This window comes from Rhamphochromis sp. 'chilingali', assembly GCF_963969265.1.
Source record: "Rhamphochromis sp. 'chilingali' genome assembly, chromosome: 12".
NCBI lineage: Eukaryota > Metazoa > Chordata > Actinopteri > Cichliformes > Cichlidae > Rhamphochromis > Rhamphochromis sp. 'chilingali'.
Window position 1 is genome coordinate 32,393,893 of NC_137939.1, and position 17,806 is coordinate 32,411,698.

The following is a 17,806-nucleotide window of genomic DNA, read 5'->3' on the forward strand; positions in this document are numbered from 1 at the left end:
GACCTCAATGCTTATCAAACACTTTATTACAGTTTAGCAATCTGTGGTGTTGTTCTCTGATTAAATTCTTTGACTTCAAGTGTGTCATCCATGTATTTATCACCGACTTTTCTTGATTGATGATCTGCTCCAGCTGAGCGCCATTGACATCCCCGGGCCAGCTGAAGCTGTTGGTGAAATGCTTGAACTGGTGAGCAGCGTGAGAAAAAGAATGCATGCAGAGTGCTCCTGCACTAAATTAATAATTAATTAATCAAATATAGTTGTCTCACAATGTAACATTTGGAAACCAGTGCATTATATTATTTATTTTTGCAATATACGATGCCACAGATCTGAGGTTGAGCAAACTATTGTTGCCTTCATTCTTTTCCATCCCTAATGTACCCACACAAACTTGCTATTTCCATTTACGTACACATTATTTATATTTTATATTTTGTGCATATTTTATAATGCAGATTTCAATGATGCAATCTAGATCTAAAAACTAAATGACAGCAGTTACGCAGTGATTTTGGATTGTGTGTTAGCTGTGTTTCTTTATGTGAGATGCTGTGATTTATGTGCACTCAATATACTGACCTACATCAGAAATCTGGCCTACATTCTCAGCTAAATTATCATCGCTTTTATTTTTCTGATTTTCTTATTTTATATTTATTTATTAATTTTCTTCCAGTCCAGTTTTCCTGTGAGGCGATGCCCCGCCCTAACAGCCTCACACAGACAAAAGCTCGAAATGCTTCTCTGTTTCTGTCCTAGAGGATGAATACACATCCATGTCGTCGATCTGCCTGCACCTGCGTTAAAGCCATCAGCATGCGAGCTCTGCTGTGACAGGTGGAAAACATGCTCGGTCACTTTGTCGGGTATCAGATTCCCAGTTTGCAGGATGCATTGCGGTAAGTTTCAACGCCATGAAGGACCACTCCCATCTCTACAGCATTCCCATCCTCCCTCTCTCCTCTTGGTGAGCAGCTGCTTAGACCCTCCCTGTTTCACAGCTGCTGAGGAGGAGGAGGAGGAAGGGGAGTGGAGAATGTTCTCTCAAGAAGTCCTGGCTGTCAGCCATTGCTGCTTCCTGTCCTTCTCTTTCATCTCCTGCAGTTCATTTTGAGTGTAGCAACCACTAAAGGCTGGCTGTAAATCATACATCCTCACTGCCTTGCTGAATAATTAATGAGAGAACCCACATTTAGGTGGCTACTAGTTTATACTGCATCAAGGATTTCCCCCTTTTCTTTCAGCCTTACTTAAAAGCATTAAGCTACATGCCTTTTCAGGTGACTCCCATTCTTAACTGGATTTTCAGATAGCTTAAAGGGACGGGTTTTAATGTTGTAACTGCAGACTGTTAAGTCTTAGTGGCGTTTAGGTTCTCTAACTCAGCCATTATGTCACATAAACTGCAGTTCAGCCAATTTCAGTTCCTCAAACTGGACAGAACCAGAAGAAGCTCAACCCACACTGGGTGCTGCCGAACAACAGACACACAGGCGGACATGCAGCCACGTGATCGGCCCACTGAATGACATCATTGCAGAGAATCTAGGACAAAGAGGGAGGAGAGCCGAGGAGCTGGCATGGCAGGCAGATACCATGGCAGACTCCTGCAACATTGGGTGCCCGGATGATACCAGCACCTGTGGGGTGGATGCAGCAAAAGCATCAATATTAATGCACTACATTTCTGGAAAAATAAACAATAAAATCCACAAATATTTACAGTCGAAATCTCACCAAAGAGGACAGCTTTGTATTGGTTTGCAGCTTGCCACACCTAAATAATAGATGCTCAAGCCTCTATGCATAATAAATGAACTTTGTTTGAATTAGCCCTTTATTCAGTGAAAATGAAATGAAATTCAGACTTCTTCTTCTGCCGCTGCTATTAAAATTTACATTGCAAGGAGCTCGTGGACAGTCTTTCTTGTCATGTAATGTATGAGAATATTTTTCACAAAACAAAAAAACGTAACATACCCACATATCCACTAGTAAGAATCACGATATTTATATTTTTCTTATTTCATTGCTGGCTTCTAAAATATTAATATATTGTACTTCTCTTATTTAATTGCAAAAACATTTAGGAGCTATGTCAGAACTGCATCAGCCACCAAATGGTGGTAGTAAACGCGTTTTTTTCCTCCGTGCACAGGAGCAAATCCCCTGCCCTGCCTGTATAAATCTGGTAGCGCCGCCCTCCCATTCAGCAGTTGTTGCATCGACCCCGTTGGGTACAACACGCAACCCAAACAGACCCTTTTTTAAAAAAAAAAAAAAAAAAGCCTCTTTCTTCACATTTTCTCCTTCTCCTCTTCCTCTTTGAGCCTCAGACGGAATCATGGTAAGATATTTCCCTTCGTTCGTCTCTGAAACCGTTTTTGTAAGGTGGAATTTCAGGTTAGTCAGGCGCCGGTGTCTCGGTTGTTGAACGGGTTTCCCATCGCTAGAAAACCATTTTTAAAACTCAGTAGACACATAAACGCATAGAATAGCAAGTGTTACCGAAACACTCGATATAGATATATTTTAGCGTGAAAACAAATCGTATTACACAGATGATGCACAGATTTGGTCTGCGGCAGTGGCACGATGTGATTGGCATTGTGTAGAGATGAGAACAATGCACAGAGTGGCGTTGTTTAGACTGACAATAAAGACAGTAGAGCTGCTTTTCATATAAATGAATAGCATTATTTATGTCAATAATCACATTTTTTGTCATTTTAACACGTAAAAATCATAAATCTGGCACCTTACAAACGCACGACCCTGTTTAAAGGCAGGGAGGGGCAGATTGGGTGGGGATGGATGGAGAAATTAAATTGCAGCTATCATTTTTAATTCATAGGATGCAGCAGCAAATGTGTTTTTAATTTAATTTAATTCAAAGGTTAAAGAAAATAAATTGACACAACAAAATGCCTCTATTTTTACATTTGTCCTGAAATATTAAATAAACCTACACTCTCGAAGACGATTTGTGTTCTGTATGATGATTTATTAGGACCAAATTAAGGTTTTGTGCATTACAAAAAGACATAGATCTAATTAGCTAGATTGATGTTATGTTTTCTTCACTGTGATTTTGCATCCTCAAGACATGGAAGCAAGTGGAATATTCCAGGCTGTGTGCATTTGAACAGGGAAATCAATTTGCATGTGTGCTTTTGCTTGCAAAAGAGGGGGAGAGGTAAGAGGGATAAAAGGACAAGAGGACAAAAAACACTGGAGGGAAGAGGAGAGCGTCCTGCCTCTGGGGGGCTGCTGCTGTCAGGCATTTCTTTTCCCTGCTGTTTGTGGTGCAGGGAGGTACCTCCTGCTGCACTGCTCATCTCAGATAGAGGGAGCAACAAAATGTGTCCAATTTTAAGATGCATGTCTTCAGAGAGGTTACATGTAAAAGCAGTGACAAAATGTGGAATAAAATCCAAATTAAATATAGATAGATGACCTTCTTCTTTTTCTTTTCTCTCCACAGCGTGAGTGTATCTCCATCCATGTTGGTCAGGCTGGTGTCCAGATCGGCAATGCCTGCTGGGAGCTTTACTGCCTGGAACATGGGATCCAGCCGGATGGACAGATGCCCAGTGACAAGACTCTCGGAGGAGGAGACGATTCCTTCAACACCTTCTTCAGTGAGACTGGAGCTGGAAAGCACGTCCCCAGAGCTGTTTTTGTGGACCTGGAGCCCACTGTCATCGGTAAGTGTCATCACCGCTCGCTGAACACTAATGTAGGAAAATTAAAAAATCTTTAAAGAAAAACTAATGTAATGCTGTTTGCATAGATGAGGTACGCACTGGTACCTACCGCCAGCTGTTCCACCCTGAGCAGCTGATCACAGGCAAGGAGGATGCTGCCAATAACTACGCCCGTGGACATTATACCATCGGCAAAGAGATCATTGACCTGGTTCTGGACAGGATCCGCAAACTGGTGGGTGAATTCAAAGCAGCTAGTATAAAATGTATATACGAATTAAATTATTGAATGAAGTAACTCATGCCTGGTTGTCATGTCTTCCTCTCTGTCCTCAGGCTGATCAGTGCACTGGTCTTCAGGGCTTCCTGGTGTTCCACAGCTTCGGCGGTGGCACCGGCTCTGGTTTCACCTCCCTGCTGATGGAGCGTCTGTCTGTCGACTACGGCAAGAAGTCCAAGCTGGAGTTCTCCATCTACCCAGCTCCCCAGGTGTCCACCGCTGTGGTGGAGCCCTACAACTCCATCCTGACCACCCACACCACCCTAGAGCACTCTGACTGTGCCTTCATGGTAGATAACGAGGCCATCTACGATATCTGCCGTAGGAACCTCGATATCGAGCGTCCTACTTACACCAACCTGAACAGGCTGATCAGTCAGATTGTGTCCTCCATCACTGCTTCCCTCCGCTTTGATGGTGCCCTCAATGTTGATCTGACAGAGTTCCAGACCAACTTGGTGCCATACCCCCGTATCCACTTCCCCCTGGCCACCTATGCTCCAGTCATCTCTGCAGAGAAGGCTTACCACGAGCAGCTCTCAGTGGCTGAGATCACAAACGCTTGCTTTGAGCCAGCCAATCAGATGGTGAAATGTGACCCTCGTCACGGCAAGTACATGGCCTGCTGCCTCCTGTTCCGTGGTGATGTGGTGCCCAAAGATGTCAATGCTGCCATTGCCACCATCAAAACCAAGCGCACCATCCAGTTTGTGGACTGGTGCCCCACTGGGTTCAAGGTTGGCATCAACTACCAGCCCCCCACTGTGGTTCCTGGTGGAGATCTGGCCAAGGTCCAGAGGGCTGTGTGCATGCTGAGCAACACCACTGCTATTGCAGAGGCCTGGGCTCGCCTCGACCACAAGTTCGATCTGATGTACGCTAAGCGTGCCTTTGTTCACTGGTACGTGGGTGAGGGTATGGAGGAGGGAGAGTTCTCCGAGGCCAGAGAGGACATGGCAGCTCTGGAGAAGGATTATGAGGAGGTGGGAGTCGACTCCATTGAGGGTGAGGGAGAGGAGGAAGGAGAGGAGTATTAAAACAAGCATTAACAGATAATAATTGATTGCAATGTGTTCTTGAATGCATTCCAAACAGAAATGTTTGTCAGTTTGGCTGTTAAGACTAAAAACTCCTGAAAATGTCAAGTTTGGCTGTCTTCTAAATAAAACCTCTGTGATGTGAAGTCCTTTGCCCTGTGTTTATTCAACCCAAATACATATTTACAACAACAAAATGATGCAACTCCAAATTTTGAGCTATAATTTTGAAGATTCTGTATTTAAAGCTCAAAGCTTGTCAGAATATATACGTGGATATATTATGTTTTCTTAAACATTAACAATGTCTATTATAATCAGAAGCTGGACAACTAATTGGTTTCAATTTCAATTACTTCAACAGAAACCCAGTACTTTTTTCTACCTGGTGTCATTAATTCATGCGTGAATAATCATCAACAATTTAGAAAGAATATATCAGTATCTCAAAGCTGTTATTTATCAGTGATGAGAAATAAAATTAATTAATTGTGCAGTCCTCTGGTTGCCACATAGTAATTCTCTTTTTTCTACTTTTTACTAATGAAGAGTTAGAATGAGAAGGAATGCAGGGTCAGATTTTACATGAATACAGAAAGGTATTGGGAAGTACTTCTTTAATCCCCCAATAAGCTCTGCAGAGCATCAGTGTAGTCACTTTATTGGCAAAAACATAAATGAAAGACAACTCTTTTAAGTAATGTTTATTGAAAAAACATTCAAACTTTGTCCAGATTTATGCATTTATATCTACCACACTTGCTTTAAGTAGGTACAAAAAAAAGATCAGCGCATGTCTAAGGTATAATTCTGGGAAATTGTTTGATTTCATCCTAAATATAACACATCAGTGTCTGTAATTCAACAGATGCTTAAAAAAAGTATTTTAAAAAAACATCCCCGGTGCTTGTGACACGCATAACCACTTGTATTTAGCTGTGTGAGGCTGTGACGATTCACACCGGCTTGTCCTGCAGCAGAGGACAGTTGTCCACGACTCCTCGCCGGTTCAGGATGTTCCAGAAAGATGAGGGTCCAGAGGTGCTTTGAGCCCCGCGGAGCTGTGAGCCTCCAGACACAGTGACGTCTTCCTTCAGAGGACGGTAGGACTTAAAGCGCCTGTCGAGCAAAACAATCACAGGCTATTTTTAAGCATTTATGATTTATTCATGTTAAAGTATGAAATAATAATGTTAACAGGGTTGCCTTCATTAGTAAACCAACAGATTCTTATATGCACATCACCTCCACTCTACATAACCTTTTAACGATTTTAAGTTCACTGACAGTAATGTTGTGTTTTTCACTCTCATTACACTTTTGGTGTCTTTTTTTGCTGCAGCAGGCTTCTGTTTGTCAAAGAAAAACTCATTAAAAAAAAACTCTTTATGCTACATGTTCAGCCCCAAAGTAAAGGCCTACAGATTTGTATGTCTTTTTACCAACCTGTCATGTTTGTGCATCAAAGACTGTATATCAAAGATGGATGTAACCACAGTGACGTAGCACAAGTGGTCACCTTCATGTGAAAAACCACAGTTCCTCTTATGGCTGCTTTAGGCTGGTTCCTCAACCGAGTCAGTTAAAATACTGGACATGTTAACAGCCTGCTACAAATAAACACTTTGATTTCTCATTTTTGTTTCGACCTTTCATAACGAGCTTAATGATGATATCTAAGTTAGCTGTTGGCTGCATATTATTTTTACCCTATTCCTCTGTATTCCTCTTAAAATATATGAAACAAGAAGCACTTCGAGAGCACAACCCTTCGCAAAGGCAGCTCACTCTCTGGGCAATATTTACTTTTAAGGGAATAGTATTATATGTTGCATATATTATATTTTAATATAATATATAATAAAATAAAGTGAAATTAGTTGAAAATGTGAAAATATTTTTGAAGTTTTGTTTTGCAAAAAATAATATTTATTCAGAAACTTTGCACGTGTTCAAGTTGACATGTATTTAAATTGTTATAACATGTTACTGTAACATAAATAACAAATCATAACCATTGTCCTTTACTAAATGTTGAATCCCCATATATCATTCCCTATATATCTTTTTGTTATCAATACAAACAATAGCAGTAAGAAACAGAGTTTTAAACAGATCTATATAACGTTGTTATCACTCTGACTTTCACATCAATCTCTTGACCTTGACGCAGAGGAAAGAGGTCATGAGTGGCATGATATTTTAAATCTCTATATAGCACTTTCTAAAAGTTATAAGGCTTTTTGTCCATTTTTCCACCAATAAATCATTAAGTTCAATCAAGTTGACCTTGAAAACTTTTTTACTCACACACACATGCAATCACTACCAAAAACAACCTCCTTGGTGGAGGTAATAAGAAAACAGCCATCTAGAAATAAGTTGGAGTTCTTACTTGTAAGAATATGCCACTATTCCGACTGCCAGAACAAATACCAGGACACCCAGCAGCATGGCGATAATTTCAGACGAGGACAAACCAGAGCCTGAAACAAGGATCACACTGTCAGGTCGAAGCAGACACATCAAATGCTGTCAAACCAAATCAATTCATGTTACTGTTGTATGGGGGGTTATGTTGCATACCCATGTCAACGTGGACTTTGGCACTTGTTACAGCTAAACTGACATCATTGGTCAAGGAAACATTGATGCAGTAGACACCAGAGTCATTGAGGAAGTGGTGGAGTACCAGCTGGCACTCTTCTGATGGCTCCACCATGTTGCACACTGAGTGAATTGGCCTCAAGCACTCAGAATCCAAAAGCACACTGCAGACCTCTTTGGGAAGGCTGCAGGAGAAAGAAAGTGAGTAAAATCTAACTGTACACTTTAAAGTGTGCCTATTTTTACTCATTTAGAGGTTCTTGCTTTGATTCTTGGACTCTACTAAATAGCTTTGCACTACCCAGAGTTCAAAATAACCAGTTCTTAATCAGATACTGGTTCAACTGTCTTAAACGTCTTAAATGTTTTAACTTTCTTTCGATTCCCTTTAAGCCAACTTTCTTCTGGTTCTTTTCTTCCGAAGCCAAATTTCTTTTCACAAAGAGAAGGCTTAAATAGGTTTGATAATAATAATAACAACCAAGAACAGAAGTAAAAGGGGGGAAAAGAACATTTGAAACAAAAAAAATAGTGTATATACTGATGAGTGTTATAATGGTTATCCTTTCCCCTAATTTCTTATCACTAAAGACATACATAAAGGCCAAAATCACATATTAGTCATATAGGAAGCTGAGGCCTCATATGGAAGACATTAATTATTCAGCACATTCATATTGTGGTAGAACAGGAGACCTGTAAGCAGGACAAAGTAGACTGGACTTCACATGGTCAAATTGTTTCTGCATGTCTGGATTTTCTTTCTTGTTTGGCCTCAGACTCACACACGAAACACTTTGACAGTCAATGTTATCAGGAAGGCTGAGTGCTTGGAGCCATCTGGAGCCTGTTTACAAAGGAGCCTGTGTATAAACCGTTCTTACTATTGGAAATGTTCCACCTCTGTGAATGTAATAAGATGACTAGATTTCCTTTAGAGGCTTTCATTTATTCTGTGGCAGCTTAAAACATGGTGCAGGACCACTCACCTTCCCAGGCAGGTCACGGTGACATCCAAAACATTTTTGTTCATCCTGGGTGTTGCCATCACTGTATTGTCCATGTGTACAATCTCTACTTTTTCAATTCCCTCTGAAAACAAAGACGCAGAGAAAGAATCTCACTGATAATCACCTTTTAATTTGTCTCTGGCTGTGTTTTTTACATTTAAGGAAAAGGGTACAAATAAAACTCACCAAATATTTCTATGCTGGTGCAGAAGGATCCATAACGATATATCACACAATCGTCATCAGAGGATTTTTTGTCGGCATCCCTCTTAACCAGCACAACAACTGGAGCTTGTCCCGTGAGTGTGACTGTGCGCTTAGTGTCTGGTGAGAACAGCCAGAGAATTATTGCACAAACAATTCATACTGGCATTTGTAAGTTGCACCAAAGACACATCAGCAACTTTTGCAAATTGTTTTGGCTGCTGTGAAACAAGATTTGCAACATCTTTAATTTTACAACTGCATCAGGAGCGCAAACTGATGCAAAAGCAAGAAAATGCAAGACAGACAGCTGTTAGGTTAGTAAGATGAAATTTATGGAGTAAGATTAGTTTATATGCATGTTTATTCCTGGATTTCCTTACTTACTTCACTGCTCCTTTAACATGTCGACTCTTATTTTGGTGCGTTTTGTAGCTTCATAATCAAATCACATGGAATAAGGTAAAATGGACTGAGATCTCCCAGCCAGCATGCAAATCGCATGTAAAGATGATAAAGTCCAACACAGCTGTTTGAATTTGCTCAGCTTGCTTTGTACAATGGTGGTGTTTCAAAAAACATTTACATTTGAGGAAATCACTCAATGATCTTATCCTGATCATCTGACAGTTCGCTTGCTGATATGTTTGCCCTTTAACAGGATGCTTTGTTGTTTCTGCACATTTTAATAAGCTCCAGTATTTGACAGGGAAAGTATCTGAAAGTAATAGATATTTAATAGATTCCCAGATATTTTTCTAATCCACTCTAGCCACGTCTGTAGATGGACATGTGCGGCATGCACGTGGCAGCTGCCAGTCCATGGTGTGCATGAAGTAATCCATGAATTGTCTCTTTGTGCAAAACAAGAATCTCAACTGATGTATGACTGTAAGGCGTGACTGCTGAGTCACTCTCAAGTCATTCAGCGGCTTGACAAAAAGGAAAAGTGTCAGACGGTTGAACATTATACATTTAGAATCTAAAATCTTTATCCTTATATAATCTTTTTGAATCTATAACTGCTGGTGTGAAATGCAGAAGTCCAGTGCAGGTTACAAGTTTTTACATCTAACAATGTCATTTAGACTCTTAATGTATGCTAAAATACATTTTTATAAGCGTTAATATCTCTGCCATAGTTTTTAAAGTTTCAGTAATAGCAGGCCGTTCAATTTCAGATTTTATATTTAATGTATGTAATGCAATGAATCACCAGTTCACAACAAAAGACCCTAAAATTTTAGCTATAATATAGCAAAAGAATCCAGCGAACAGACCAATCAGATCACTTGTGAACAGCACTTGGCCACAGTGGGAACAAAGAACTCCGTCTCAAGAGGAAGAGACTGCCGTTTGAGGTTTGGATTTGAGGTTGAGGGACAAGAGGATGATGGAGAGACCAGGTGTATGAAACAACTGTACATAATGCTTTAATGAGAAGTCTGTGTGAGTTTTATGTGTACGAATCCTGCACATGTTTCCTCATGTGTGGCTAAGCTTGAAACATTTATCTTACAGGAAACTTTTGACTATTTTCATGCAAATGTTGCTCACCTGCTGTCAGCCTGTTCCCCGCCTCTCTGTGAGCTAGCAGCTGGTTGATGGGAGACGGAGTCTTTTCCACAGTTGGCGTTTCCTGGGCCAACTGAGTGTTGGGGGCAGTGGAGGCCTCGTACTCGGTGTTGTCCTCTTCCGTGTCCGAAGGACCAGTGTTGACATTTACACCAACTGACTTGGTGGAAACCAGAACAGGCCCAGCAGACGCCAGTACAGGAGCTTTCACTGCAAACATATTCATTTACGTTCATGAAGGCAGGATCAGTATTACACACATATCTATCTGTCTGCTCTGCATTTCTCTCTCCTCTTCTCCCTCACTCCTGAACCAATCAAAGCAGATGGCAGCCCTTCACTCAGACTCATTCCCTTGTTGGTTTCTTCCCCTAAAAAGATCGTTCTTCCTCCCTTTCATCACCACTTTCTTACTCATAGTGGATCACTGGAGTTCTTTACCTTATATTATAAAACACTTCCTGTATTTGCTCACAGTAAACTTTAATGTTTTAAACTTGTGCTCATCTTGAACTTAACTTCTGATTATTGCTGCTCCTGTCACCAGGGGGCAGCGTTTTACAAGTTGCTGTGTTAAACTGCTTTCAGATGCACATTTTTTCTGTTTGTTTGTTTGTTTTGTTTTGTTTGGGGGGAGGGGGGGGGGTCTTTTTTCTTTTTAGCTCCAGCCCCATTTGCTTAAGAGATTTTTCCCATTCAACTCCTGAAGAAAGATATGATTAACTAACTGCACCATCTTGTGGTTCAAATAGGTATTACATAAACGTACAGCCTGACCATAGTTTAACTTCATTTGATATCTCACATTATTATTTTATATATAAAATCATTTTGGTTGTTCTTTCATGTTTTGTTGATAGTTTTTAGACATTACATAGTTTTTAGACATTATATACTTTGCATAAAGATTTCAGTTTAAACATGTTATTATATCTATTGCTGAATTTTAAGGAAGCAACATTAATTGTTTTTATTATGGGTATTTGTAAATTCCACTGTTGTATTTGTCACATTTTTAACATGCTGTGAGTCTGAATGACTTCTACCATGACCGCATCTCTCTTGTAAAACAGATTTTTATTTCAATGGGACTTCCAAGTAAAATAAAGAGAATTAAACAAATAAAATGTAGTGTAGTGCTTTGCATTTTAACTACACTTTCACTTTGGCAACCCAAAGGTCGCTGGTTCAATTCCAGCTAGAGACACAAATCCCTTTTGGCAAGGTTGTATCAGGAAGAGCCTCCAGCATAAAACTTTGCCAAAGCAAACATGTGGAGTGACTCGCTGTGGGATCTGGCAAAATTCACTTTATTTTGGCTACTTTATTATGTTTTAATTCATATTTTCACTCCAAATGTTGAATTCATCAGCAAGTGAGAGTTAATGTAATCATCTATGTGCATAATAATACTGACACAGTGTTGACTTGACATTTGAAAAGAAAAAAATGGAAAAAAACAAACCTAAATCTAGAGAATAATGAGAATAATATTTTTCATGTTAGTAAATGACTCAGACTCACTAAGTATTTTTATGATCCTTTAATAACTGTGTGCTACCTGTGGTGCCCGGATTGTTAGATGGACCAGGGGTCTTGGTTGGGGTATCCACTGGTGGGTCACAGGCCTTGTCCGGGATGACCGCCTGGATCACCACTTTAGGTTTGAATGAGCCTGAGCTGATGTAGGTGTGAGTGACAGTCAGCTCTCTGGAAATCAGAGCCCCGCTTGCATCCCCAAAGTCCCAGTTGAAGGTGATGTCTGCGTTGCTGAGGTACTCGCTGGGGTCGTGGAGAGTGATGGTGAAGGCGATCGCCCTGTTCTGGATGAAGTGCATGTCGGCCACCTCGATGTCATTGACTTGGTCCAAAGAGACAGCGAAGGGGATTTGATCTGAGGAGGACGCCAAAGCATGATGTTAACAAATAAATGAGCAACAGATTTGCATTTCATGACTATCATGAGAGAACGTGAGAGCAAATATTTCCCCTCACTCCTTTATTTTAGGCTTTATTAAGCAACAAACAGATTTATTATGCTTTTGATGAATGTTTCAGTTAGCATCTTATTATGCAGTGCACTCTTATTTTATTTCATGCATATCTCTACTAAATTATAATTCCACTATTTTGTTCCTTTGCCTGACCTGAACGCTATGTTTCTGTTTTCTGTCTGTTACTAACCAGTGATGGAGAACTGTGTGGAGGCATATCCCAAAGGAATGAACTTCTCTTTGCTGCGGTAGTGGTAGATAACGATGTCCATGGTGTAGGAGCCCAGAGGGATGTCATCTGTGCCGATAGTCAGGGAGGAGGAGGGCCCGTCTGCCACCTGCCAGTACTGACCTGCCAAATGAGCAGCAGAAGCCCAGTGAGATAACACTGAACAGATCGTTTAAAGAGAAACTGAAGTGCTTTTCAATGCTTTCTGACTTGTATATAGATATACAGTCATAATAAATCTCAGTACAAGAAAACAAAAGTTTCAGCTTCAAGTTTCTTCACCTCTCTTTAGCGTCGTCTGTTACTTTGGATGTTTAAACCCAGGTATTTAAACTCACCTGCCTTCACTACCTCTACTCCTTGTTTACCTTTCCACCTGTTTCCCTCTAATTCACACACATATATTCCTCTTCACTCCAGAGCATCTCCACCACTCCAGGCTCTCCTCCACTTGTTCTCTGTTCTCACTACAGATCACAATGTAATCACAGCCCCACCTTCAGTCCGTCTGCCACTCCCACTGCACACCTCACCACTGTCGTGTTTTCCTCATAGAAGCATTTCATTTTGTTATTCATCTACTCATTTATTAATAGAAGTGAGCTCCTCTCACCCCAGGTCTTCCACACAAACACGTAGGCGGGTTTCTTGTCTTTTTTCACTAGCGTTCCATCAGGGAACACAGCCTCCCAGTCTGTGTTCTGTGTTGGGTATACTGGCTCAGACTCAAGATGCTTTGTTCCTGTAACAGGAAGAGAGATTCTAATAATTTATGATTTCACAGATAAGCCCCTGACATGCTGTTGTTAAATAAGTGATGGTGCAATGTGGAAAGTTATTATAATTCATTACTATTCTTCCTGTGGGGACTGGCCGCTGCAAAACACTTTTAATTGCACTGATTAAATAAATGCATTAAGTCACTGAGGGTCAAACGTGCATGCGTTACCATTGATTACGCAGTCTTCAGCCCAAACCACGTCTCCATCAGGCAGCACCTTTTGTTTGTGTGGAAACTGCAGGTCAATAGTGAAGGTAACTCTGGCTCCAGTCAAAGTTGGGGAATCATTTCCAACATTAAACGTCACTTTTCCTCCTGTCCCAAAGACAGAAATGAAAGTATCTGTCAGTATAATACTTCATTCAGGACAATAAAAAAGCAAATAAATGAATAAAATAAACATCTTTAAAGATAGACAGACAGACAGACAGACAGACAGACAGACAGACAGACAGACAGACATTTAGATTTAGATTTAGATTTAGATTTAGATTTAGATTTAGATTTAGATTTAGAAGAGATAGTTTACAACTGATGTACCTTTCCAAGAGTCTTTGTATCGTGGGTCTCCATCTTTCCAGATCGGGTACATCTTGGTGTTCCATGACGGGTAACGAGTGAAGCGGTTTTTGGGCTCTGAAATATCGGAAATAAATATTTAAAACAGAATACAAACTCTCCTCCATACTAAAGATTTAATTTGTTACTGTGGGTTTAAAGCTTTCTTGTAATTCTCTGTTATCTGGTAGTAATTAAACAGAACGGGTGCCATTAAAGGGAGTTGTCCCAGTGATTAAAACTAACTTTTATAGTTCTCACAAACCTCTTTGTTGTTTCTTACAGCAGCCCAAAAGTCACTGTTGTTATTTATTTATTACTGGAGCTATGATTTGATTTATAAAATGTAGCTGAAGATGGATAAATAGATGAATGAGGGGTTTTGCAGTATGGAGCTCTGATCTCAATCCCTCTCATGTGATGCTCAGCTGAGTGTGTGTGATTAACAGCGTCACATGCTGGGTTGAGTTTGGATTAAACCTATTGGCAGATAAAGACTCTCCAATTATGAATTTAGCCTCAGTTATTTTACAGCAATCACTTTCCTCTTTCAGTCAATTCATGGAAAACCTTGAGTGAACATTAGATGTGTAAAAAGTTTACTCCGGAGCTGAGGCAGAATTTAGTGACAGCCGCTCAACTTTATTATTTATTCAAGTTTTGGGTTTTGTTGCCCATCATTTAGGAAGAAAGCTCTTCAAAGGCTGGATAAGAGGAATTATTACAGCAATCGGTAACTCCCAGCTCTTTTTTATTTACTGTAAGTTTTTAAAGTGAGTGTTTGGCTTCTTGTTCTGCAAAGACTGAATTCTGTGTTATTCATGTGTCATGTCTTTCATGCATGGTTGAGTAAAGAGGTCAGAGGTCACATCTTATTGACCACAACATTGTACCGTTTTATTACACATGACTCTGCATATACATGTCGCTCTTTATGTTACTACACAGGTTGTATTTCTTATTTGTGAAGTGACAAAACATTAAGTTTAAATTCCCTCTCTGAGGAAACCTGTGATCAAAATTAAACAGACATGCTGAAGAAGCTTTTATCAAATATTCACAGATTTCTGTGGAAGTATGCAAAGTAGAGCCATTTTAGAGAGATAATTCTTCATTTGCATTTCAGAAAACTTGTAATATAAAAATAAGATTCTCAGTGTAAATAATCATCTACACAGGTTTCATGGTAATACCACATCTAAATGTTTCTATTTTTACCCCATATTCATAAAATAATCTAAAGAGTTGTGGCTTAGAAACAAGAAATAAATAGATTGTATTATTTTTTTCTTTGTACAGTGAGCAATTTTCTAGTTTAAAAAAACAAATATGACGGATAACATGAAAGAAATCAAATCAAATTTGTATTCTTCGGGGTTCTGAAGGTACTTGGACATTTAAAACTGTTGTGTGGACAAATGAATTCCATAAAAATGTAACTAAATCTGTGTAAAATACACGTAGTAATGTTTTAATCACTCACATCTACAATCTCAGTAACAGAATGCTACTACTTTACTTCTACTACTTTAAATGAATGGTTCAGTTATTTGCAGAGATTCATATAACAGTACACAATAACATTTTAACACACCCAAAACTCACAACATTATAAAAATAGTCTTCCAGTATGGCAGTAAAATGCCAGTTAAATATTAATGGAGTGTATGAAACTTGGGCATATTTATAATTATTAATATTTCTTCATACTTCAGCTACTTTTACACAGTTGATTTTTAAAGCTTTCTCCAGGTTGTTTGTTCATTTTTACGTTTGTGATGCTGAATCAAAATCTCATCCTAATACTGAAAATTCTCTCTTTAAATCTGAAGATTTCTAATCTAAATCATACGTGACTCTGCGTCTTCCTCTTACTGCTTAAAGCATTTTTAAATGAAAAAGCATTTTCTTTACTCACTTGCCACAGTTTGTGAAGCTGCTGCCACCAGCACCAAAAGTACAGCAGACGTCCACATCATCTCTGTGAAATATCCCGTTAGTGAGCAGCAGGCAACAGAAAACTGGCTTTATAAACGGTCTGATGTTTGACCTCACGTGATGCACTAGCAGCAGAAACGCCTTCTTCCTCCACTCAGAGTTCGGGGCGCCTGAAGCAACAGGCCTGGTGTGCATAGAGTCAAAGCTCGTCTCAGGGATTACAGTCACACCTCCAGCTGGGAAAGAGCCACACGATCACTTAAGGAATGTTTACGGTAATTCCACATTTAACATAGGTTCACAAGTTCACAAGTAAAAGTCTAGTAAGTACTTTCACTCAAATTCTGCATTGGCCTACTTAGCATTACTCTACTAACATCACATTCTACGCTACATTTAAGAGGAAAACATTTCACTTTTTACAGTACATTTTTACAGCTGACATTAGTATTTATTTTGATTATAAAACCTATATAAAACATATAATTTATGTACTTAATTACTCAGACTCGGTTCAGGCTCCAGTTTAGCCAACCTAGATACTAAAATGATACAGTGGCATTAAAGTATCATTAAGCTACATGTCATCTAAGGACTTAATGCATTTTTGCATTGATTTTACTTTTTTCTTAAATTTTTTTATTACCAAGTAATAAACATTAGTGATATTTATTATCATGCTAATGTGGCTTTGTTTGTTTTTTTCAGTTCAGCTCAGTTACAGTTAATTTTCAGTCGACTTCGTCCTTTCAGTTCAGTTTCTATCATTTGAAAATCTTTCGTTTTCAGTTCGACATCAACATTACAATTGATGTTATTTTACAAATGTTTCATTTTATGAAGGTAACTGACTCCCATATCAGTATTTATTTTACTTTAATTAATTTTATAACCTTATAATATAATTTGTAGTAATTTATGGTCAATTTTTTAAATTTCATCTAATAAAATATTTTTCAGCCTGGATTCAGTATTTAGTTTATGCAACTGTAATAACTATATAATTAAAATAATTCTGCATTAACATGTAACTTCAGATTTTAATTTAAAAATAAAGTTTACATTTAAACAAACATGTCTGAAACTTTCAATCTGTTCATATTCATCAGATTGAGAGAAACACATATTCTGTCCAATCCATCTTTAATTTGATTTATTTATTGTTTGTTTTTATACCGACGCAGAGATAAAGAGAGTCTTTGATCATAACTGTTAAAAAGAGTTCAAAAACATCAGTTGCACACCGAGATTCCAGCACTATAGACAACATTGTGATATAAAATTATTACTAAGTATTCAGATGTAATGCTTACTGTCAGTACCTGCATATTTGCATCACTTCAAACGTATTGTAGTTATTCTGAAGCATTATTAACGTGAACAAATATATAAAAATCTTTGTTACGATACACCAGGATCCCCTTTAAATCATGAGGGTGAAGCTAAACGGACTAGTGTGCATGATGTGAGGTTAGTTTGTTTATTGGTTTGTTTGTTTTTTTAATCTTTTACCTTTTTGTATGAAAATGTATGAAAGAAGAGAGAGAGAGACTCTGTAACCATAACAGCACAAAAGTGTACAAAAATAACTGCTGCATGTTACTGATCCTGGACTGTTGACAGTAATTCATATGATAAAGCTTAAAGTGTTATCATATGAATATCATTACTTGTTATATACTTTTTCAAATATCACAAATATTATCATTACGTTTATAACTGTTTACTTGTGTAATTATCCAAACCTTTATACGTTTTCTGCTTTTTGTATTTGTTTTTTGTACTTGCCAGCATAATGAAAGACAACTTAATGATTCAACAGAGTTCAATACACCAGGAACAGACGATACTGCATTCTGTTGGTCTTAAAAGTAAGTATA

At 38.8% G+C, this 17,806-nt stretch overlaps 2 protein-coding genes across 2 annotated transcripts; one reads left to right on the forward strand and one right to left on the reverse strand.

Annotated features, from left to right (window-relative positions):
* Nucleotides 1-2,193: 2,193 nt before the first annotated feature.
* On the forward strand, nucleotides 2,194-5,176 carry LOC308407231 (tubulin alpha-1B chain-like). The gene is made up of 4 exons (XM_080898771.1): nucleotides 2,194-2,353; nucleotides 3,491-3,713; nucleotides 3,800-3,948; nucleotides 4,050-5,176. Exons 1-4 carry the CDS (start codon nucleotides 2,351-2,353, stop codon nucleotides 5,028-5,030), a joined length of 1,356 nt encoding a protein of 451 aa, XP_080754897.1. The 5' UTR covers nucleotides 2,194-2,350; the 3' UTR covers nucleotides 5,031-5,176.
* Nucleotides 5,177-5,695: 519 nt separating this feature from the next.
* Nucleotides 5,696-16,031, reverse strand: pmelb (premelanosome protein b). Its single transcript, XM_080898769.1, has 12 exons — nucleotides 15,907-16,031; nucleotides 13,971-14,066; nucleotides 13,599-13,745; nucleotides 13,263-13,391; nucleotides 12,611-12,772; nucleotides 11,988-12,320; nucleotides 10,409-10,636; nucleotides 8,834-8,971; nucleotides 8,627-8,729; nucleotides 7,617-7,822; nucleotides 7,426-7,516; nucleotides 5,696-6,149 (listed from the first exon to the last, which is right to left on the reverse strand). Exons 1-12 carry the CDS (start codon nucleotides 15,965-15,967, stop codon nucleotides 5,987-5,989), a joined length of 1,857 nt encoding a protein of 618 aa, XP_080754895.1. The 5' UTR covers nucleotides 15,968-16,031; the 3' UTR covers nucleotides 5,696-5,986.
* Between the last annotated feature and the right edge of the window lie 1,775 nt (nucleotides 16,032-17,806).

Excerpts from the sequence above, each read along its gene's own strand:
- LOC308407231 (XM_080898771.1), top strand. Across the intron at positions 3,714-3,799 it reads CCTGGAGCCCACTGTCATCG|ATGAGGTACGCACTGGTACC; the intron begins GTAAGTGTCATC and ends CTGTTTGCATAG. Across the intron at positions 3,949-4,049 it reads TGGACAGGATCCGCAAACTG|GCTGATCAGTGCACTGGTCT; the intron begins GTGGGTGAATTC and ends CTCTGTCCTCAG.
- pmelb (XM_080898769.1), bottom strand. The coding sequence starts at position 15,967 with ATGATGTGGACGTCTGCTGTACTTTTGGTGCTGGTGGCAGCAGCTTCA. Across the intron at positions 13,746-13,970 it reads ATACAAAGACTCTTGGAAAG|GAGGAAAAGTGACGTTTAAT; the intron begins GTACATCAGTTG and ends TCTTTGGGACAG. Across the intron at positions 8,972-10,408 it reads GGGGAACAGGCTGACAGCAG|ACACTAAGCGCACAGTCACA; the intron begins GTGAGCAACATT and ends TGTTCTCACCAG.